Raw genomic sequence first — 24141 nt, forward strand, 5'->3', positions numbered from 1 at the left:
TCGAACTGTAAGATCATGACCCGAGCCCAAATCAAGGGCCAGATGCTTAACTGACAGCCACGTAGGCACCCCTGTAATGAAATTTAATTAGCTTCTCCACTTCCAACTTGCCTGTTTTCTTCCACTCACACTGTAGTCAGAGTGATGTATCTGTGAGGCAAATCTCAAACTCTTGCAAGATTTTTTAGTATCTTCTCCTTCCCTTTTTATCCCTTTTTCCTACTCCCACTATTTCCACCCTTATCTTTTGCCACCTCTAGCAACAGGTTTCTAAAACCTAAAAATAGAGAATTACTTCCACTTCCATTGAGCTGTGTTCTCTGGCCCAAGGCCTTTGTAATAGCTATTGCCTCTGCATGGAAGGCAAATCCATTACACCAGAATCTCGGTAGAGCCAAAACAAGGGAATTTTTTTTAAGCGCTAGGTGATTGTAATGTAACAGCCCAGGTTGAAAAATCACAGTAACCTAAACCTTTTGTTTCAGAGATAAGAAAACAAATTCAGAAAAGTTATCTGAGTCATCCAATATTACATGTCTCAGGACTCTCTTTACCTTTTTGTTGTTGTTGTCAAAATGATTGATTACTTTTTTTAATGTTTATATTAGAGAGAGAGACAAAGCATGAGCAGGAGAGAGGCAGAGAGAAAGGGAGACAGAGAATCTAAAGCAGGCTCCAGGCTCTGAGATGTCAGCACAGAGTCTGATGCGGGGCTTGAACTCACAAACCATGAGATCATGACCTGAGCTGAAGTCAGATGCTTAACCGACTGAGCCACCCAGGCTCCCCAAAATGATTTATTTTAAAATTTCACTTTGAATGTCATTCTGTAAGAGCTATACACCTCTCAAATTTGATTTCATTTTTATTTTTTGAGACAGTGCATGCAAGTGTATTGCACGCAAGTGGGGGAGGGCAGAGGGAGAGGGAGGGAGATAATCTTAAGCAAGCTCTACTCTCAGCACAGAGCTGGACTTGGGGCTCAAACTCACAACCGTGAGATCATGACCTGAGCTGAAATCAAGAGTTGAATGCCTAACCAACTGAGCCACCCAGGCACCCGTCAAATTTGATCTTTTAATACTATTTTGAAATAGCAACTGAATTGGGGACATGATGGAAAAACTGTCACTGTGTCTCAGTTCTCCCTTATGCAGAATGATACTCCAGTCAGCTATTTCAAATGCTCATTTTCATCTAGGATATCAATATGGGACTTTTAAAATCTATCTATCATGGGGGCCTGAGTGGCTCAGTAAATTAAGTGTCTGACTTGGGCTCAGGTCATGATCTCACGGTTCATGAGTTTGAGCCCGGCATCAGGCTCTGTGTTGACAGCTCGGAGCCTGGAGCCTACTTTGGATACTGTGTCTTGCTCTCTCTCTGCCCCTCTGCTGCTCATACTCTATCTCTCTCTCCCTCAAAATAAATAGATGTTAAAAATTCACAGATGTTTCCTCTGTGAAAACCTACTTTTGAAAATGCAGAACCCAGAAATAATTTAGTGAGTAGAGACAGCAATGTTCCTTATTTCAAATGTGTTATTTGGAGCAAGATAAAATTTTTCTACGTACCTTTTAAACTAAAGTTTTGTTAAGACATTCCAGAGAAAACTTTACAGCTCAATTTAACTAACTTATGGGCTTATTTCTGGTCTTTTCCCTTAAAATTGCAGAGACTTTTAATCTGAGTTTCCCTCTGTGTCCCCCATCACGCCCCACACTCCTCAGAGATTAAGCTCTCAAGGCTTTAGTCACAGAGCTGCTAATAATCTCTTGTGCTGGCATTTTGTACAATCTATTGTACCAGGATGATAGGATGTCTGGTTTACTCACTTATAAACTCTAGATAATGATAAGGGCACCTTTCTGCCTGCCATGGGCATAACAAAGCTAAAATACCAGTCAACTGGCCAGATTCGTAACTGAGGAAGAGCAGGAGTGAGTTTCAAATCTCTCCTTTGACAACAGAGTTATCAGTTTGAAGATACAATCAAAGCTCCTAGCCATAGCACTTTAACCAGATGAACTGAATCCTACAAAGATAAAGCAGTCAGGCAAGACATCAAAATATAAACAAACCTCATTAACTGTGGCTTAGGTGTGCAACTTACAAAAACCTCGTGAGTTTTTGTTGTTTTTTTTTTTTTTACCTTTGGGATAATAAAGTTTTGAGGATACAAATATAACCATGCTTGAAAAACTGAGAAAATGTACACATTAAGTATATATACAGTGATAGTTGATATAATTAATAAATACAATGAGAAAAAGATCATCACAGCTTGGTTCCGGATATGAGTGGATATGTGTATTCTGCTGCCCTCTACTGGGCATCAAAGAATGATTTTCGGTTACATCTCCATTAAAAATCTTTTCACAATGGAAATTAATTACTTGGTGAAGTTCTAAGAACCAAACATAAAATACAGTTCATAAAAAAAAAAATAGTTAACAAAATACAGATAAAATACCACAGACAATAAACCCCAAGGGTTTGATGGTTTTTTTTCCCCTAAATTGTTCCCACTTTACATTTTAGACCAAGATGATCAAAAATCTGGCTGAGCTTTTACTGAGAATTATTTTTATCCTTTAAAAAAATTTTTTAATGTTTATTTTTGAGAGAGAGAGAGAGAGAGAATAAGCGCATGAGCAGGGGAGGGGCAGAGAGAGAAGGAGACACAGAATCTGAAGCAGACTTGAGGCTCCGAGCTGTCAGCACAGATTCTGATGTGGGGTTCAGACCCATGAACTGCGAGATCATGCCCTGAGCTGAAGTTGGACGCTTCACCAACTTAGCCACCCAGGCACCCCAGAATTATTTTTATCCTAAAGACTGAGAGTTTCATTCTGAATTGAAACAAATCGGATTAATCAGTTTTATCAGTATTAGTTACACAGATATAAAATGTTTTGAATAGTTAAAATTTCATCTCAAGATTTGCTAATGTCACACTGTATGTTTCTGGTAAGTTATCTAACTTTATTCCATGAAATAATTTTTTTGTTTCACCTAATCCTAATACTAACTCTTGCTTTTAGGTAAGTACTATTAATATTTCCTATTCAACATATACAGAAATCTAGGCAAAAAGAAATAAATTTTCTGAAGACTCATACCAGAAAAAGCAAGTGGCGATTTGAACTCAGGCAAATTCATTACAGAAGTCATGCTCTTGTGACTATGTTAAAGGGTATACATGTAAAATGGTGATGATGGACATTACAATGCAAAATGTCATTGCAGGAAAAAATCACTCACCTATTCATTTGTGAAAGTCAGTACACCATGGTTAATTTCAAATTTGTCAAAGGCAGAAATATGTTAGGACATAACATGTACCATGATAAATCACAGAAGTATTTCATCTTGACATATCAATTTTAAAAGTAGGGATACTAAAAGTAAATATGGTTTATATTCCACAGGTGATGTTCTCAGAATTCTCCCTGCTTTTCTAACTCCCCAGCTTTTGCTCATTTCCATTATCTTGACATGACTTGATTAGGTTAATGCCTCCTCGCCTTTCAAATGTGTTTATAATCTTTGCTGCAGGGAAGTTTTCACTACTTTCACATCTGTTTTATGAGCTTGTGCAGAAAATAACAAAATAATATTTTATATGGCAGTATTAAGACTGGCTGGCTTAAACAATAGAAATTAATTTTCTCACAACTACAGGCTGGAAATTCAAGATCAAGATGGGCTACCTTCCTGGCTTGTTGACAGTGGCCTTATCAGTATGTGTTCACGGGACCTTTCCTGCATGCCTGTACAGAGAAAGAGAGAGATTGTCCTCTTTCTTTTCTCATAAGGCCACCAGTCCCATAGGATTCATTACCACCCATAAGCCCTGTCTACAAATACTGCCACATGGGGGTTGGAGCTTCCACATATGAACTTGGGAGAGACATAGCATCATCCTATACATTTCTATAGCACTTCTCCTTTCTTAGGATGAATGTATTAGAATCACCTGTTTACTTACCTACATCTCATTACACACAAGTAACTGCAGGCTAGAAAATGCAACTATTCTGCCACTATATCCTTGGCCACATGGTGAGTGGTGGCTAAATGAATTAATAGGTAACACTAACTACCTATTCTGCTCCTTTAGCATGTCTTAGAAAATGCCATAATCACCTAGGAGTTAAGCCTAAACAGATACCTAGGGCTTTGCTGGAGATTGAATATCCAAACAAGCCTCATGCTATGGCTAGAATAAAAAAGTCAAGAAATAAAAGGTGTTGGCAAAATGTGGAGAAAAAAGGTACCCTACTGGTGGTAGGAATGTATATTGGTGCAACCATTGTACAAACTAGTATGGAGATTCCTCAAAAAATTAAAAATAGAAATACCATATGACCCAGCAATTCCACTATTGGGTATTCACCCAAAGAATAAAACAACACTAATTCAAAAAGATGTACACACCCCTATGCTTACTGCAACATTATTTATAGTAGCCAAATTATGGAAGCAGCCCAAATGTCCACAGATAGATGAATGGATAAAGAAAATGTGGTACACATATATACAATGGAATATTACCCAGCCATAAAAACAAAATGAAATCTTGCCATTTGCAACAATATGGACAGACCTAGACGATATTACACTGAGTAAAATAAGTCTGAGAAAGACAAATAGTACATATAATTTCACTTATATGAGGAATCTAAAAAACAAAATGAACAGAGAGCAGAAACACCCCCATAAATATAAAGAACAAACTGATAGTTGCCAGAGGGGAGATGAATGGCAAGACAGGAAAAATAGGTGAAGGGGAGTGGGAGATACAGGCTTCCAGTTATGGAATGACTAAGTCACAGGGATCAATGGCACAGCACAAGGAATACAGTCAATGGCACTGTAATAGCGTCGTATGGTGACAGATGGGAGCTACACTTGTGCTGAGCACAGCATAACGTATACACTTGTTGAATCACTACGTCGCACACCTGAAACTAATGTAGCAGTGGGTCAACTATAGTTCAATTTAAAAAAAACCAAGAATGACAAAAAATTCTTGTGCGCTAACTCTGCTACTGAATGTTATGACTTGAGTCTCCCCCAACGTCCTCATCAAAGTGGCAGGATGACATGTCAGTTAAACTAAACGCTGATCAACAGTCACTCCAGGAAGCAGGTGCTGCACCCATTTGTGTGCGTAGTATACCAAATGAATTTCTAAGTTCTTATTTCAGATGATTGAGCTTTTCAAGAATAGGGTAAATAATTCAATAAAGCATAACCATTGAAAACAATGACCATGTGATACGGATACTACACTCAACAATCAGGTAAAATTATGTATTTTAAAAAAATAAAACACTGCAATCAGGCCTGTACAACACTTTATTGAACTTTGAATAACAAGCATGTAACAAAATTTAGAGCATGATTAGGATAAAATATCTCAAATATGTTCCTTACAAAGGCAGTAAGTACAGTACACGAAGACTAATGTTTTAAAGTCTGCTAAAAATATCAAGACATACTAGAATCTGTGGAGTTACCTCTCCTCTCAACTAGAGCATTTATTCCCATTAGCTTTGCTACAATGAAAGTTAACATATAGGACCATACACATGTAATAAATGAAATGGAAAATGAAGGCATCCAACAAACATTCCAATTGCTAAGCAAGTATGAAGAATAAAGTCTTTTATTTCTGAACCATCATTTCCTTTGACAACACCAGGTACAATGAAACTGTTTTCCAAAATGTTTTTAATGTTATATAATTTGGACCATTCCCATTGGAACCAAGAGTCTTTCTTAGCATACTCATTAATCAAATTTGAGAATTTGCAAATGTACTTAAGAAACACGTTACTCTCATACAGAGGTGACATTCAAAACACTGAACAACCAGCAGCCCGTTGTCCCTACCCACCAAGCACAGATGCTGGAGTAAATGACTGGCATGGCAATACAGTCTGTCCTAGCTGAATATCAGCCCTGATGTTATTTCCAATGACCAGACACATGTTTTGGCTAATGTACAAGCATGTGCTATGAGATATGAAACATGAAATTCACACAGACATGAAACTGAACTCAAATACTCTGCTGCATGGAGGCTGAATGTGAAATATTTCACAGTGACTGAAATTGACTGGCTAACAGGCAATGGTGTTGGTTTTTTTTTTATATATATAATTCAACTTTGATTAAAATAAATGGACTTATAAGACACCCTTGAGATTTAGTTAATGCTACTAATCCAAAGGCTCTGAATTACTGAGGAGCCTTTAAAATCAGTATATGTGACCTTTCATATATTTTTCCTTAAGAAAAAGTAATAATAAAAACACCGAGGTACTTTAGTTTCTTTTCAAGGGATTATGTTATTATCTTCCTGAGATGCAAAAGACCATAAAAGAAAAGCACCACGCCTAGGTTGCTGAATGAGGCATCAGACACTAATAGTTTGGTCCTTTTCTAAATGGATCTCTTCCAACAATTACACTAAAACATAGCGATGGATCGCAGATTCCAGGGGGGCCTGGTTGTCCTTGGATTCCAGGTTTTCCATGATCTCCGTCTTTGCCTGGGAGACCTGGGTCTCCTGGAGGACCTTCTTTGCTTATTCCAGGAGGACCCTCTGGACCTAAGAAGGGACATGATCAATATATGAACAGAGGACTTTTGGTTTTTGATGATGATATAGGTGATTCTGTAAGAAATGGAAATGGGAAAAAAAAAAACAAATCCTAAAAGTTTTACATATTTGCACTAATGTGAAAAGAGAAGTACTCTCTTGCTAATTCTATATACCTTCCATTTAGAAGACTATGGAGAAATGATCAGTAATTTTTATAAAACCAGGCTAAGCTATATCAATATAGCAATCACCCTGCTGATTAAGACACTGAGCTAACATTCTAATATTTTAATTGGTGGGTTGTCCAAACTTATTTCTTCCTTCCAGCATATCTTCTGCCAATTATTATAAATTAGCAAGTGAGAGATGAGTAAGCTAAAACTCTACAACTCTACTGAAGTCACTTTTGTGCCATTTTTGCAGTAAAATCATTTTTCATTACACACGTTTTTAGGTTTCCATATTTAAATACAGTGCTATTACCATGGCGTAATTGTGATCATTATACACACAAAGGTGTTACAGCACTAATTTGAGAACCACAGCCTAATTAGCTCAATTAGCATGCTCAAAGGAAGGAGAGTTAACAGGATATTATGTGAAAGGTGATGACTCAAAGTAACAAAAAACATTCAGGGTGTGAAATGGAGCAGCATAGGTTGAGGCACTCTCTACTACTAATAATTCCTGCTGCTACCACTAAGAGACATTTAGTCTGCATTTAACTACAACTGTAGATACTGTTCCAAACATTTTACATGAAGACTTTTGAATCCTTTCATCCCCGCAAAAGCCTCACGATGTTCTAACATCTAAAATAACAGTAATAGCACCCATTTACTGAAAACATGATTGTTACACACTGTTCCAAAAGCACATGTATTAATTCATATCATTTTACAATAATGTCATGATGCAGGCAACATCTCATTACCATTTCACCAATGAGGAAATGGAGGCCTGACGAAGTTAAAATAACACAGCTAGCCAAGGCTGCCCTACGAGTCCACCACTGCAGGTGTTCTGCTTCCCTGAGAATCATAAAGAGCGAACACTGATATACACTAGATAAGCTTGGGTGACTAAAACCATTCCAGAACTATTCTAAGGACTAGTCTTCTAAGGCATCCAAATGATAAACAAGAGAAAATCCGGAATGATTGATCAATAAGCTGAAGGAAGAAAATTCTAGTAGTTAGAGCTCAATATGTTCAATGTGAATCATTCAAAAAAGGAAACAAATGTCTTGATTTCAAATTTTTTGACATAGATTTATGCAGATTTTCTTAAAGTCAAATGTGCAGCAACACTTAGGAGCATGTACCAGTTCTTACCTGGGGGACCAGGAGGACCTTGTTCTCCAGGGTACCCAAACCCTTGGTTCCCCTTTGCCCCGTTTCTTCCTGGTAGGCCTGCAGAGTGTCAAAGATGGGAATAAGCTTACTTTTCCTATAAAACCACATCCTGCTAGATTGCTTCTTTCAAAGCTGTTAATATACACATTGGAAGAAAAATAAATTTTGGGGCGCCTGAGTAGCTCAGTTGAGCGTCCGACTCCTGATTTCAGCACAGGTTAAGATCTCAAGGTTTATGGGTTCAAGCCCCACCTCTGGCTCTGCAACTGATGCGTGGAGACTTCTTGGGATTCTCTCTCTCTCAAAATAAATACAAACTTAATTTTTTTTAACAAAAAAAGAAAAATCTTTTTAAAAAAAGCTTGCCACTTATTTATTATTACTAATGGGAAACAATTTTTGAAGCAAAAATTTCTAAAATTATCAGTGATCTAGAAGGATCTAATATTGAAATATTGAAAAGGAAAATGGTTTGGGATTATTAACCCTTGTGTTTTTCATAGTTGTTTATTACTTTGATTGAACATCTCAATTGTTCACATAATACTAAATAAAAAGGAAAGAATTATCAACTGACATTTCACATAAACATTCAAAGACAATGATAAGTAAGTTGTGGGCTATTAAGAAGTTTGGTGGCAAAATATAATTTTTCCTATAATAGAAAAATTCTTAAGGTAACAGAAGTTACTGGAGTCAAAATAAAGGAAAGTGTGATTTTCTATTTAAAGACCTTCTTATCAAAGACTCAGGCAAAATCTCTAAGTGCACTATCAATAATTTCTAATTTGTAACTTCACAAGCTTCAAACTTTAATTTTTCTCTACTTTAGAATATTGCTTTAAGAAAACAGAATTGCTTTTTAACTAGTTGAAAAATTATTTTATTTTTTTATTTTTTAGAGATAGAGAACAAGCAGGGGAGAGGGGCAGAGGGAGGGGAAGGGAGAGAAAAAGAGACAGAAAGAAAAAGAGACAGAGAGAGAGAGAAAGAGAGAGAGAGAAAGAGCGGGGAGAGAATCTTAAGCAAGACCCATGCTCAGCATGGAGCCTGATGTGAGGTCAATCCCACAACCCTGGGACCATGAACTGAGACAAAAATCAAGAGTCAGACACTCAACTGACTGAGCCACCCAGGCACCCTGACAAATTATTTAAAGACTCAGGGATACAAAAAGCTTTTTGGCATCATAAAACCAAAGATGAACCCTTGCCTTAAATCAATTTAGAAAGTGAATACAAAATATGTACAGAAGTTCAGCACCTTTTAATCCTCTGGCACCTGGACGTCCAGGAGCACCCACTAATCCAGGAACACCATCTCTTCCTGGCAAACCAGGAAATCCTCGAGGACCTTCTGGGCCTATGGGACCCGGTGGCCCAGGAATACCAGGAGAACCATGTTGAGACTGGCAATGATCACAACTTTGAATTCTTCCACTCTGAAGTAAGACTGGTAGCTGAGCTTAAAAACAAAGAAGCCCCACCCCTTAAGTTTAAATAGGCATTGGTAAAATCACTAACCATTTTTTTCACAATTTATAGATGCCCATCTCTTGACCAATAACTTCACTTCTAGGAATTTAACTGTGGAAGTACTCTGTTCTATGCAATCATTTTATTATTACAATCACTTAAAATGGGGGAGTGAAAGCACCCCCCAAAAAATAGTGTAAATTATAGACATCCATATTTATGAATTACATTATCAGAATTATGTCAGAAAATTTAATTCATGGTGAAATAATGATAAATTGTTTTATTAAAAAGATTATAAAAGAGTACATATTATTTTCATTTTTAAAAAATTACTCATCTAGGGAAAAAAACAGGAGTTTATAAATTTCCTTTATTTTCTTCTAATCTTACTTATATATTTTATAATTTCTACCAATAATTAGTATTATTTTACCAATTTTAAAAAAAGTTATTAAAATCTCTGTTTGAGACTTACCTCTTAATACATCGGTGCAAACCTGTCGAATAAACTGTTCTGAAAATTCTCTTCCCTGCATCAAATTATTAGTGGGTTATAACATGTACATACCAAGTAAAAAGCAATGAAAACATGAGAAATTGCAAAGAAGCAGAATACATACAGGCTTTCCATCCAATCCTGGAGGTCCTTGAGGACCTGTTTCGCCTGGCTGCCCCTGGGGACCCATAGGCCCCATCAGGCCGTCCACCCCAGACTCTCCTTTTGGTCCAGTGGCACCTCTGATGCCAGGCTCTCCCTTTTCACCTCTCTAAAATCAGAAGAAATCTTCAAAAGTTCTGTTTCAATATTTCAGAAGGTATAACTGCATCATAAAAGTCCTTAAGGATATGAATATGAACATATACATACATATATATAAAGTACATTATGTAGAGAACAGCTGTGAAATGCTGTTATTGATCAGAGGGGAATTTTCATATCATATTAAACTGCCATTTACCCATCCATCCACCCATCCATCCAACCCCACAAATCTCCTCAATTTATTCAACATATTGTGTAGGTGATACATGTATCACTAGAGAAACAACAAACGTGCCACAGTCTTGTTCTCAAAGAGATTACATTCTAGAGACAAATACAGAAACACAATATTCTTTGCACAAAAACACTTAGCTCCTAATACAGATGAAGAACCAATAATATTCACAAATATGCAACATTTCACACCTAATTCAACGAATCTACATATTCTGAAAATCACTATTAAGGAACTACTGAAGAATGTGAAAGGCATTTTCTGCCAAAGCTAGATTTATTCAGCACTGAAAACTGAAGCAGTATGGACTGAAGAGAGAGTATAATACATGAAGAAACATACCTCGCCTTTTGCACCATGATGACCTTGAATTCCCTTTGAAAATTAATAGGAGAAAAAAAACATAATAAATCTGCAAGGTACAGTACTATTAGCATGGTGTGCACCTGTTACCACACATTTAATCAAACTTTACTTTTCAATCTGAAAAGTACTGATACAATTAGTGAAAGAATTACACATGATGCTCTCTCTGCCTTTTTAAAGGAGGCTAATGACTCGGTGATATGCTAACTGGATAATATAAAATTGTTAATTTATGTCACTGTTTCATTCTTAGATATGAATATTTTTATATGCTGCAGGTCAAATATGTAGGTTAGAATGGGATTCTATGTGAATTCCATTTCAGTTCTATTCTGGATTTTAAATATGTTGCTATTTTAATGTAAATTAAACTCAATCAGGTAATATAAGGTATGTTTATTCTTTTATTTGGTGATTAAGATAAGTATTCCATTTTCCCAAGTTTATGTTCTTAAAATTAAATTTCAATTGAGTACTATTTATAAAAGATGGAATAAAGCAAAGATGCCATTAAAGACGATTAACAGGGAAGAAAATACCCATTTGTCCTATGCCTAAACCACTCACTGCTGGCAATTCAGAGATTATAAAAGCAGTGTGATGTATAATATGGTATTCTTCCCAAGTGATATTATACACACTGGGGAGCTCACGCATGAAACTCATTCACCGTTAGAATCACTGAATACATCTGGATGGTTCTATTAAATGATTTCCCACTCATCTCTCACATATTCATTACAGTGGCAAATTATAGATGATAAGAGCTTTCAGGAAAGGCATGAAAATTTCCCATTTTTCAAATTCATTGTACACTTGGGCTCCAAAATCACCTGATATCAGTTCTGGGAAAGGGTAGAGCTTGCACACACACAGGTAGGATTTCATTATTCAAGTTTCAAATTAAGTCAGAGTTCTGCAATTCAATATAAAATTTAGCATATGACATTTCACACAATGAAACTTGAATTTGCATATTTATTTTGCTTTATTTCTAGGTCCCTTCAACATGGATACCCAGATTGGAGAAAAGGGAAGACAAATGGGGTAAAATCAGAGTATGGCACAGAAAGAGGCATACTCTCAAATTAAAACAAGAGCATAAAAACACTAAGTTTCCATGTAAAAATATATTAGTGAGTAAAACACTTCAAGATTGTTCTTTAAATATTGAAGTTTCTGCAGAAATGCTGAGGTGTTCCCTCCCAGACATAACCCTACAACTGGAGCTTGTGTAAGAGGAAACACAGAATAGGAAGTTCTCAGGACTAGAACTGAGTTAGAGCTGCGACGGAAAACACCGGTTATCTGAGAATCCACTGGGATGGTTTCATGAGAGGAACCCAACATGAAGGCCAAGAAATCGCAAACTTGCAGCCCTTTGTAGGATGACAGGTAACTAATAATGTTTACTTAAACAACTTGGGACAGCTATTCAGCTGCTGAGAAGCAACAGTTGCTTTGACCCCCAGGTACTCCATTAGGGCTCAGTTACCGGTGGTGAGAACACCAGCATCCAACAAATCTTGGGCAGAAGTTTTCTAGGAAGCCCAAACCCTGCCCTAGGGTGGCCGACCACTATTTCCCTTGAGAAGTGAGGGGAAAAAAACCAAACATGTTTAGGGAAGTGTGAAGAGAGTGTTATCTGTAAGCCAGTGAGCTAGCTAAGTTGTGAGCTCAGATTCCACAGGAAATAGCCTTCTTCTCAAAAAGTTCCCGTAAGAATTTTTGGTGAAGGGCCTGGGTTGTGGAGGTTGAATGGACGAGGAAGTTAAGGTTGTCCTATGAGAAGAGCGGTTTATAGATACTGTGTGATTGACTTAGAGAAACCTAGGGGGTCAGTCTGTGCTGCCAGGGAGGAGAATGGGGTCAATGCTGGTCATGTCATCAAGTGGATCTAAGTGGAGGAGCAATAAAATTAAAAGACACATTTTACTGAGCATAGACGTAGACAGACAAACTTCGTCTTTCTCCTCTTTTGCTCTTGCTGTTGGCTTCTAAATTCTCAACTCTTTTGAATATCTAGCACTCACCTTCCATCCTATCTTACAGACAACCCTGTGACCACATGCTTTTACACCTCTCTCCAATGGTCTCCGATATCTCCAGGCGAGGGACATAGAGACCCCTGTCCTTGAAGACATCACTCACAGTTTTATCCGCCTATCTCCAGAACCAGTGTAATTACTGAATCTGTCTTGAATGTCACATTCGAAAGAGGTCTATCCCATGAGGGGATCATATGTACAGTCTGTCCTTTCAGTGTGGACCAAGTTGGATCTGAGCTTAACTACTGGCAGTGCAGCAGCAAACAAGCTACTATTACATACAAATCACTTTTATGCCACTTTTGGTCCAATTTGGCTGTGACTGTACTTACATGCCACATGGCAATCTCACTGAAGATAACATTTGAAAAAGTCTCTAGTGTAGGGAATTGTATCTCTGAACATACAAGAGGGAAACAAGAATATTCTTCCACTACTTATAGGCTTCAACTACTCCCATTTCAAGAAAAAAATAAAGAGTAAATAGTATATATGGAGATACTGTCATTGTATGGCTGCCTTTGGCCAATAACTATTGCAGGAAGTAAGTGGAATTATCTACCTTTAGCCATTTACTTGAAGAGAAAAAAGCATGGAGAAGCAAGTTTCATAGTCACCAATCAGTATAGGAAAATGAAAACATAAAACATATGATTAAAGCAAACCATTATCACCACCACCATCTGGCATTTTCTTCCTCAGATGCTTAGAATGAACACTACCACCTATCTACCCTTCTCCCCACTCGTTTCCATTTGCAAATAATCCTCTCCCAACACCATCCAGTTATGTGGTTCATTATTCCATTGTCCATCAAAGAAAACAAAAATACCTGTGACCCTGGAATCCCTTGTCTTCCATTTTCTCCCTTTTGACCCTTTAAAATTTAATAAACATCATTGATTAGCTTGCACACATATAATGCAATCTCATATAAGACACAAACTATGTATAACACTGGTGTCAAGAAGAAAGGTCACAAAAAGCAGTGATGCAAATATGCAAAATGATGTAAGAGATAAAGAAGTTAGTCTCTTGGAGGAAGAAAAAAAGAGAGTCAACCCTAATATTAACAACGTGAAAAATAATTTAAAAACCCAATGGTTATGGATACGTTATTAATTTCAATGACATAATTATGTTTAGTGTTGATTATGTACATGCAAGGACAAGAAGACATCTTTAAAGGAGTTTTTAAAGATGAAAAATATATTACAAACGTGGAATACTACTCATACATCAAAAAATAAAAGGAATCTTGCCTTTTGTAACAACATGGATGGGACGTGAGGGCATTAAGCTAAGTGAAATGAGTCGGACAGAGAAAGACAAATACTGTATGATTTCACTTACATGCGGAGTGTGACAAAACAAAACAACCAAACAAGACAAAACAAAAAACTCAAGCTCACAGATACGCAGAACAGAATAATGTTTGCCAGGAGGGAGGGGAGGGTGAGATAGGTGAAAGAGGTCAAAAGATACAAACTTCCTGCTATAAAACAAAACTCATGGGGATGCGTGTACAGCATGGTTACTGTAGTTGATAATACCATAATGTGTATGTGAAAGTTGCTAAGAGTAATTCTTAAAAATTCTCATCAAAAGAAGAAAAAATGTTGTCACTATGTATGGTGATAGATGGTAACTGGACACGTGATGATGATCATTTCACAGTGTATACAAATTTGAATCATTATGTTGTACACCTGCAATACAGCTGACCCTGGAACGACGGTAGGGTGACGGCCACCACCTCCCTCAAAGTCAAAAATCTGTGGATAACCTTTGACTCCCCCCAAATTTAACTACTAATAGCCCACTGTCGACCAGAAGCCTTACCAATCATATAAATTAACATATATTTTGTATATGTATTATAGTCCATATTCTTACAAGTTAGAGAAAAGGGAATGTTAAAATCATAAGGAAGAGAAATACATTTACAATACTGTATTTATCGAAAAAAATCTGCATGTAAGTGGAACTGAGGAGCTCAAACCTGCATTGTTCAAGGGTCAACTATATACTGTTATATGTCAATTATACTTCAATTTAAAAAATACTGCAAAAATATTTGGAATGAAGATCTTTAAATCAGGACAAATAAGAGAGGAAAATTAACAAAGGTATAAACACATTTGTCCATTTAAAACATACTTGTGGATATCCATCATATATAATGCATGGTACTAACCCCTAAAGTACTACCTCATCCCCATGTGGGATGAGATAATTAGTAGTTTCTGGGAAAACATATACCCAGATAATAAAACAGTGACTTATCTAGTTACCTAAATTTTAAATCACTCTAGCACTGCTGATTTATTCATTTATTTACTTAAGTGAATTCCCAATATTTATTGAATGATACCTATTTGCTGGTTCGTAGGGGCACTGAAACAAAAACTGTTATCATCAAGTTGCTTACTGTGTGGTGGTAAAGTTAAGTCATTAAATCAAGAATGATGAAAATGCATAATTAAGCCTCTGGGCTGGATACTATGGGGACAGAGGAGGGGGCATCTGAGAGAGGTGCATCCTACAGGGTGGGGAAAACTACTCAACCTTAAGTGTAGGCTTTAGGGATAAGTAAAAGAGAGCCAAAATAGTCAAGTCAGGAAACACTTCATGGAACAGACTTTATCTTGAAATGTGTGGGGCACCACAGAAGGATTCCTAAGCGGATGTGTAGCTTAGTTATTGCACGCTGGTAGGAGCATGAGAGGAAGCGGGGAGGACACTGGTAATCTGAGACCCATGACAAGAAATGATTAGGACAGTGCGGACAGGGAGAAGGGGCCAAGTTCAAGAGAGATTTAGATGTGAAACTACCTGTGAAGAGAGAAGAGACTGAGTTTTATGATGGCTTTCAAGCCTTTTTCCCTGAGATCATTTCATGGGTCTACCATTACCATGACCAAGAATAGAGTAGGAGCTGGTTTATGGGGAAAGGTGATAAGCTCTGTTTTGGACCTTTTGACGTGTGCACATGACACATTCAAACTCAGTACCAAGAGGGAAACCGGAATATGTGGGTCTAGAGTTCACAGACACTTGCTTAAAATCTACCTCACTCCTAATTTCAAAATTACAGAAATTATAATAATACTTGAGTATCTTTAGTAAAAGGTACTGTATCAACAGCTAAAAAACAATTGTTGACACTGAGACCTCAGCAGATGTTCACTCTAATATTACTTCAATTTGTAATCTCCTTTTATGCCTCCAGAAATCCTAGAACACTTTGCCCTTGTGGTAACACACCCAAATGAAATATCCTTTCTAAATCACCCTAGATTTCCTCACCCTGATTTAATTTTTTAGTATAATTCTGCTTCCAATGATTAGTTTGAACATGTTTTATACTTGGTGTTAAATATAAAATCTTATCACATTTATTTGTGCCATAAGCCATTCAAATCATTTCTGGAAACACACATAATATAGATATGTAATATTTCAAATACACATACTAGAAGTATGTAATACAATCTACATATGTTTGGTTGAATCACTTGATTTCCAAGTTTCTACAACAGTGAAATAGAGAATAATCTTAAAAGGAGATCTGATGTTGTCCGAAAAGTTTAGAAGAAAAGAAGAAAGCTGAGACTTAACAATTAGATACTGATGGTGAAGCAGGAAGGAGCCAGAGAAACCACGCTACAACTAAAAAGAACAAAGCCCTGATTTTATTGCCAAGCAAAAATTTTTAAAAAGCCAGCAACATACCTGAATGCCTTTTTCACCTTGATTTCCTTTGTCGCCCTGCAAAAAGGCAGTTTAATGTCTATCATAATCTAGGATATTCTGTATCCTTTCAAGTAAACATATTTTTCTGCAGGAAAAAAATATACATGGTCTCCTACAAATTCCACGAGTGCCTTATATGCAGAAGCAGACTCCAAAAGGAGAAAAATCATATTATGTCAAAATGTTCTAAGTGAATACATTCTTGTGCTCTTACATTTCAAAGGAAAAATTATTATAATTTCTAGTTTACCAGAAATAAGAAAACTTGTCTATATTGATCACAATCTGAGGTTTAGCAAACAAACATGAGAAAACTCATTTCGGCAATTGTTTTACAAAATCAATCTGAAAAATCTTCCATTGAGCTAGTAGTAGCCACAAATTTATAGGAAACAATGAAGCAGAATATAATATTGAAATGGTATTTTTGAAAACATACACTTCAAAAATGAATTTTGGGGGTAAAATCCATATTCCATAATATAAATATTCCTGGCACTTTTCAGCTAGAGTAAACCTTCCAGACCAACTAAGTTCAATGTCCTTGTTCTTAGATCATGAATCTGCAAATTAGGAAAGATAAGCACTTGCCCTCAGATGAACTTGGACACTGTTTCCAAGTTTCTTTCCTCCCTCACCACGCTCTCTAAACATTAAGAGTTTTGTGTTACAGCCAACAAAATACAGGTGTTCTTTTAAAGGGCAAGTTTTGAACAAGAAATTTCTCAAAACCTCAACATATAGTCCCAGTAGGTTTATGTAATATTCACCAAGGTTCTGACACTTAATTGCTGCCCTGAGGGTCATCCCTGTCTCAGCAAGTGTTGCCTACTGCTCACTGGAACAAAATGGTCAATGATCATACTGGTTATAATAACCTAGGGGCCAAGTGCATGATACATGAGAAACAGAAAAATGAAATGGTAGCAAAACCAAAACAGCAAGTGATATAAAGGTGAAGATGTAAGAGTTTGTATCTTTTCCAGAATCAAAGTCAACATATTTACTTTTAGACTGAATTGTATATATTTGCAGTGGCACGAACTTCTTTGGCAAACGGGCTGTCAGTTGTTGCTTAAAACCACCAAACAAATACTATTTATGTAGATACAGCTTCACAGTTCCTTTTTGAGGAGAGAGACAGAACATGAATCTAAAATGTTGCTCTCTTACCTCACCAAAACATTTTATATCAGAATACATGATTTGTATTTTAAACTCCTTAATTTCAAATGAAATTCTATGCAATATAATCTTTCATAAATAGGAACTGCATGGTCAAGTGTTCTGGGTGTAGTTTTTACTATTTTAGACCTTTGTCCCAGTTTTGATAAGAGTAATATTCACATTTTAGTAGAGTGCCAAACATTGAATACTTTTCCTAAAATAGTCTTGACTCACTTGGACCAACTGCAAAACAATCTGAATTTACAGGCTTTACTTAATAGAATGTTTATATTTTCTGAGCTGCATGCCTCATCCAAGGCCTTCATCTAGGAGACAATACCCACGCAGGAAGGTGAAAGATGAGACACAGCTATGGGCATGCGGTTGATCATATTACACATATACCAAATATAAAGGTCATTAAAAGTACAGTCAGTCCAAATTGTGCTACTTTCACAAAAGGAAGACTTACGTGCTAATAGCTGATTAAAAGTTAATTTTATCCTGGGGCACCTAGGTGGCTCAGTCGGTTAAGCGACCCACTCTTTGTTTCCTCTAGGGCCATGATCTTGAAATTTCATGGGTTCAAGCCCCTTATGAGGCTCTATGCTGGCAACACGAAGCCTGCTTGGGATTCTCTCCCTCTCTCTCTCTCCCCCTACCCGACTTGTGCTGTCTCTGTCTCTCTATATAAATAAATAAATAAAGTTAAAAAAAAAGAAAAAAGTTAATTATATCACCTAAACAATGCATACCTTTTTTCCTTGAACTCCCGGCAAACCCAGGTATCCCGGTTCTCCTGGGGGACCTATTGCTCCTTGTTCTCCCTAAGTAACATAGAAATTACATAAAGATTGCAGACCTATTGCTGATGAAAGACACCACTGTTTTTATCTGTACACAAATCCCAAATGTATAACTGATGGTTACAAAGTTTGTTGACCTTTAGTTATTATTGCAGAAATAGTAAAGAATGACAAGTTTATGGTTGTCCCAACAAAACTTCTTGTACCTTTTCCTATCTTTGTAAGTTAAAATAATTCTGATAGCATAGATTTTAAAATTTTATACATATTTTTCATCTTTATTTTTTAGCTTCAACAATAAATAGTAAAGCAGTGATAATAAACACAGGTATCTCGTTTTGTTTGCTAACACTTTCTCTTCCTCCTTGAGACTGCTTATTCTCACACTGCTACTTTAAAGAACCTATTTTATTGTTAAAAAACTGGTGAGGAAACAGTACTAAAATTGCTGAAAATCTCATTATTCATTGTTTTTATTTTGTTACATATTTTCTCACAAATACACAATACACAATTTAGTTACTAAGGTTTTCTCACTATATAAGGCCTAATTTATGTCTTTCACCAAGACATATGAATATTGTGATGTTCTTTATATGCCATTATGTTTTTAAAACATAATTTTAAATTACAGAATAGTACTTAACTGTAGTGATTTATCATCTTTAATAAAACGCCTATTGTTACAATTAGTTTTCACAATGTTTATTTTTATAAACAATATGGGGGTGAATGTCTTTGTAGTTAAATCACAGACACACTTATGTTGGTTCTTCATACACAGGGAAAAGTGTTTTCTTAGAAGTAAATTCTTGAGTTGTTTTCAGTACAGGGAATATTCCACGACTTATCCCAATTTTTCTACTCTGCATCATCCCACAGGGATTATTGCCTTCATGGAATAAAGATTCCTTAAAAGTCTTAAGAACATTTTCTGAGAGTATATAGTGACAAATTATCAATGACATTTAGGTAATGTGTGTAAGACAGGGGACGCAAACCTGAATTTGCTTCATGGTTTTTGGTTTGAGTTTTACCATTAGTCCCAAACTCTACCACATTAACTAAAGCCTACTCTCTTTTGTGGAAACAGTTTTGCCCTCTTTACTTACTAGGCCCACTCCTGAGCTATTGATTACTACTCTAGATTGCTAAAGGCTTGAAAAGAATTAAAAATCCTATTGAAATAAACATCAATTATTTGGTTTGGAGGAAACTGGTGTAAGCAGCTCTGAGTCCCCACACTGAACTCCCATCAAGCAGTAAACAAAGGAATAGCATCACTTGTGAGAGTCATACACACTTCCTTTCAGTTACAGAAGACAGGGATATTCTCTGAACCAAAGAGTAGGTTCATATAAGCATAGGGCTTTTACCATTTCTAGGAAAATCAAGCCAAAATATATTTTGTCTTTTTTACCTAAACTGTGAGAAAGTGTCCCCAAAACAAATGAAACCTCCCATTGGCCATTTTCTTTCCTGAATGAGAACTCTGTGATAGAGGTAATCCTTAATTTCATGTAACTTTTCTTGAGGGATACACGTGGTAATCTCATCAAATAATAAAGGGGACTTATAATAGTTTGAACGTATTTCCAAATGTATCAAATGATAATTACCTTTAGCCCAGAAGCCCCAGGCATCCCTTGAAGTCCAGGTTCACCTTTATTTCCCTGTCAATGCATCAAACCATTTGAGTTAAAAAAAAATGTCATAATATATCTGATATAGACACTTAAGGGAACATCTTTTAAATAATTTTTATATTTCCAACTTTCCACCTGTTTGAAACACAGAGTCTGTACGTTAAGCCTACTTATTAAGAAAAAACTCTTGTAAACAAGGAATGGGTCTGCACATTTATAAAGCTTTCCAAAACTGTGTTTTAAATCTAGAAGCTCCAAGTAAGGGAAGAAATTCAAATCCTCAGGCACCAGTGCTAATTAGCTGGGTCTCCATACTGCACAGGCCAGAGCCATGGATTTTGACAACATCCTATACATTGTCACTTTCTCAGGATGACTCACCTTTGGTGTGCAATTGAAGGAAAGAAAATTAGATTCAAACGTACAGTGGCTTTAAAATATATATATATATATATGTATTACATATATATGTATAAATGTATAAATTGTGTGTGTATACACACACACACACACACACACACACACACACAGGCATGCATATATGAAAAGAAAACTTTGTGTTCTTTGTCAGGATTTAAGTGAAGTTCTTTCCAACAAAAGTTTGAAGGACAAGACCAATTTGACAAAGAATACAAAATTATAAAAAGGGTGGGATATACAGAGAGAATATGTCTGCTGGCTAATAGGAGAGACTGTCAAAGGTACTGTTGGTTTTCATACACATTCTGATACCTAAAATCCCAACCTGGTTCTGGCAAAAGCCAGAACCAAACTGGGTACCCTAATAATTAAGGTAACCAACTGCATTTTCAGCTTCTGAAAAGTTTTCTAGGTTGCTCATGTTGAGAAACATATGAACACAATATTTGGACTTCATTAAGCATTGAGCACATAACGTTATTAAGCCGTGGAGCATTGGTTCCTTAAAATATCTAATTTTACAAGTGATTCAGCAGAAATCCACAGGTGACAACTTGTTTCAAGTCACATGACTTGATTATGTTACCTATCCTAATGTCATTTAGATAATAATTTTAAAAACTGGAATATGGTTCAGTAGCTATTTTTTAAAAAGGTATTATAAACCAAATCAGAAGTTTTCTAAATATCTACCACAAAGTTTCAGCCTCATCTTTGCCCTGTTTAATACAGCTTTGTTTTTTTGGTCCCACTCTAGAATTCATAGCAACTGATAAGGCATAGTTCACAAACATATTAGTTGACAAAATAGGCAGGGATAAAGTAACACATAGGTAAGTAACCTACAGTTGATGGGCTGACTCCAGCCTAATGCAGGCTTTTGTAAATAAAGTTTTGCCAGAAACAGGCACATCCCTGTTTGTCCACTGCTGCTTTTGTATTACAACAGCAGAGTTGAGTAGTTGCAACAGCAACTATATGGCCCTCAAAGATTCAAATATTTACTATCTGGCCATTTGCAGAACACCTGAGCTAACATACTACATGAGGAGAATTTGAAGTGTTTCACTGAAAAGATTATATTTAAAAGGTAGGATTTTAACACTTCGAATCTATTTTTAACAAAACAATTGTACAAGATGAGAGGAAACGAACTTCTTAGTAATTCATGTCAAAATAAACAAAGTGATTCTGGAAACAGCCACTTGCCTTCCCAGCCATATCAGCAGAATCTACTCAAATGGCAGATAACACCAAAGTATTGTTAAAAAACCTTTTACGGAAGTTCCAGTAGATTTAATTGACCTCCTGCTCAGTGTGAGCTAACAATGTGAAGTGGCTGATGAAATCTTAGGTTGAATTCTTAAGAATTAGAGCATCCAGAACACCCTGGGGGATCCATCGTATCCCAGTTACTTAAGAAATATACAACTACTCAGCATCTTCTTAGAAAATGACTTTGAGAAATTATGGAGAATCTCCACTTGGCAGGCCCAGTCACTCAAGGGTTTTATACCAACTCTGTGCACACTTACTACTACCAGGACTCCACACTCCAAAGATTCACGAGGGTCTACCATTGGTGAAAGGGCAGATACTTTCCCCATGATGTTTTATCCTATTTCTTTCTCTAAGTAATTTAGAAATTAAAAGTAGAATAGATTAGGCTGTCTACTCATCTACTCATTCTGCATGCCAGGGTCTATTTCCGTGCAACATTGTCTAGTTAGAGGGTCAATGCTTCTAAAAAAGCAATTCCATCATTTCCTTTGGAAGGTTGTCCTACATTCTCTAATCATTAAATAGTTGAGAATAGTTTGAGTCTAGCCAGAATGTACTTGATTTGACCCTTCTAGTAAACCAAGAAAAAAAAATAGTTCTCTTAGCACAGGATTCTATACACCTAGAAAATGGTCAAACCATGGTATTTGGAGTTGCAATTCTATCTTGAAAATAACCTAACCTGACATCCTGAATATGTATGTCAGGTTTGCCTGACATTTTTTAAAGATGAAAGTAAAGGTAATACACTATTTTACCCACAGTCCTGAAGGAGAGAATGCCTAATAAAACCCACTAAAAGGCATTTTACAATAAAAACTCCATATACATTCCACTAAATAAAAATATCAAGAAGAGGACTCAGAAATTGGCAAAAGTCATCCTCAATCAAAACCACTAATCCTCTATATTGGTGGGGTTTGACATGAAACTCCACAGAACTCCACATAATCCTCAGTGCCCGTGAGATGACAATAAAGGAGAAGAGGGTCAAGTAGTGAGAGATTCTGGACTTTTTCCAGCTTAAACAAGACCTGCATTACATTAGCCTACTTTATACAATTCATTTTGTCTAAGGTTTCATTCTTACAAATGACTGTTCATAGAATTAAAACCACACTTAAAATCAGTATAATTGAAAGTTTTGCTGAGGCACACAAATGGTAATTTTGCACAAAGTGTTCTGTCTTATTAATTTCATTTTATTTACCTTAGATCCTGGTGTTCCAGGCTGACCTGGTGAGCCATCACGTCCCATCATACCCTATATTTTTAAGTGGAAGTTTCAAGAGTTTTATTTCCTTCAATAAAGTATAATAAAAAAAAACTAACTATGCAAGATAGCCTGAAGGCCAGCAAAGACCTCTTAACGTGGTTAATCAAATAACCTACAAATAGCAAAAATTGCTGGAGAGCTAGTAAAAGACAAATGTAAAGGAAAGTTCATTTTTTTCTACATTCTTACTTTCTTCCTTATGTCATGATGACTAAGAATTAGGTTTCTTGGGGTGCCTGGGTGGCTCATTTGGTTAAGTATTCAACTTTGGCTCAGGTCATCATCTCAGGGTTCCTGGGTTGGAGCCCCGCATTGAGCTCTGTGCTGACAGCTCAGAACCTGGAGCCTGCTTCAGATTCTGTGTCCCTCTCTCTCTCTGCTCCTCCCCCACTCATGTTGTTTCTCTCTCAAAAATAAATAAATTTAAAAGTAATTAAGAATTAGGTTTCTTTATAGATGTTATCCTGGTCAACTTTACTTCCAATTTCTATTTTCTTAAATGATATTCTGAAAGAGTGACAATCTAATAAATTCTCTGAATATAACAATCTCTCTTCAAGTTACAAAATAGTCATATTTTTAACTAGCCATATGACTCAAAACAAAACAACAATAACTAGCAACAAGGAACTGATTTAATTTGGAGTCTACTTTATTTTTTGAGTGTTTATTTAGAGAGAGAGAAAACACAAGTAATGAAGTGGGGGGAGAGGGGGGCGGGAGGGAGGGAGGGAGGGAGAGAGAGAGAGAGAGAGAATGAATCCCAAGCAGGCTCCATGCTTAGTGTGGAGCCTGACACAGAGCTCAATCTCACAACTATGAGACCATGACCTGAGCCAAAATCAAGAGTTGGGATGCTTAACCAGCTGAGCCACCCAGGCACCTCTGGATTCTACCTTAAATACCAAAACAAACATTAAAAAACATT

At 36.5% G+C, this 24141-nt stretch overlaps 1 protein-coding gene across 3 annotated transcripts in view; it reads right to left on the reverse strand.

Moving 5' to 3' along the window:
- Nucleotides 1–5346: 5346 nt before the first annotated feature.
- Nucleotides 5347–24141, reverse strand: part of COL21A1 (collagen type XXI alpha 1 chain) — a 174043-nt gene continuing 155248 nt past the window's right edge. For all 3 annotated transcript variants that reach the window (XM_040473805.1, XM_040473804.1, XM_040473803.1), the window contains 11 exons: nucleotides 23148–23201; nucleotides 20210–20263; nucleotides 18540–18611; nucleotides 16597–16632; nucleotides 13694–13738; nucleotides 10790–10822; nucleotides 10070–10216; nucleotides 9925–9979; nucleotides 9235–9435; nucleotides 7951–8028; nucleotides 5347–6622 (listed from right to left, as the gene is read on the reverse strand). In XM_040473805.1, the coding sequence (XP_040329739.1) occupies nucleotides 6435–6622; nucleotides 7951–8028; nucleotides 9235–9435; nucleotides 9925–9979; nucleotides 10070–10216; nucleotides 10790–10822; nucleotides 13694–13738; nucleotides 16597–16632; nucleotides 18540–18611; nucleotides 20210–20263; nucleotides 23148–23201 (963 nt within the window). In that variant the 3' untranslated portion in view covers nucleotides 5347–6434. The remainder of the gene's footprint in view (nucleotides 6623–7950; nucleotides 8029–9234; nucleotides 9436–9924; nucleotides 9980–10069; nucleotides 10217–10789; nucleotides 10823–13693; nucleotides 13739–16596; nucleotides 16633–18539; nucleotides 18612–20209; nucleotides 20264–23147; nucleotides 23202–24141) is intronic.

The sequence above is a fragment of the Herpailurus yagouaroundi genome, unplaced genomic scaffold (assembly GCF_014898765.1).
Source record: "Herpailurus yagouaroundi ecotype Mexico unplaced genomic scaffold, PumYag 139, whole genome shotgun sequence".
Taxonomy (NCBI): domain Eukaryota; kingdom Metazoa; phylum Chordata; class Mammalia; order Carnivora; family Felidae; genus Herpailurus; species Herpailurus yagouaroundi.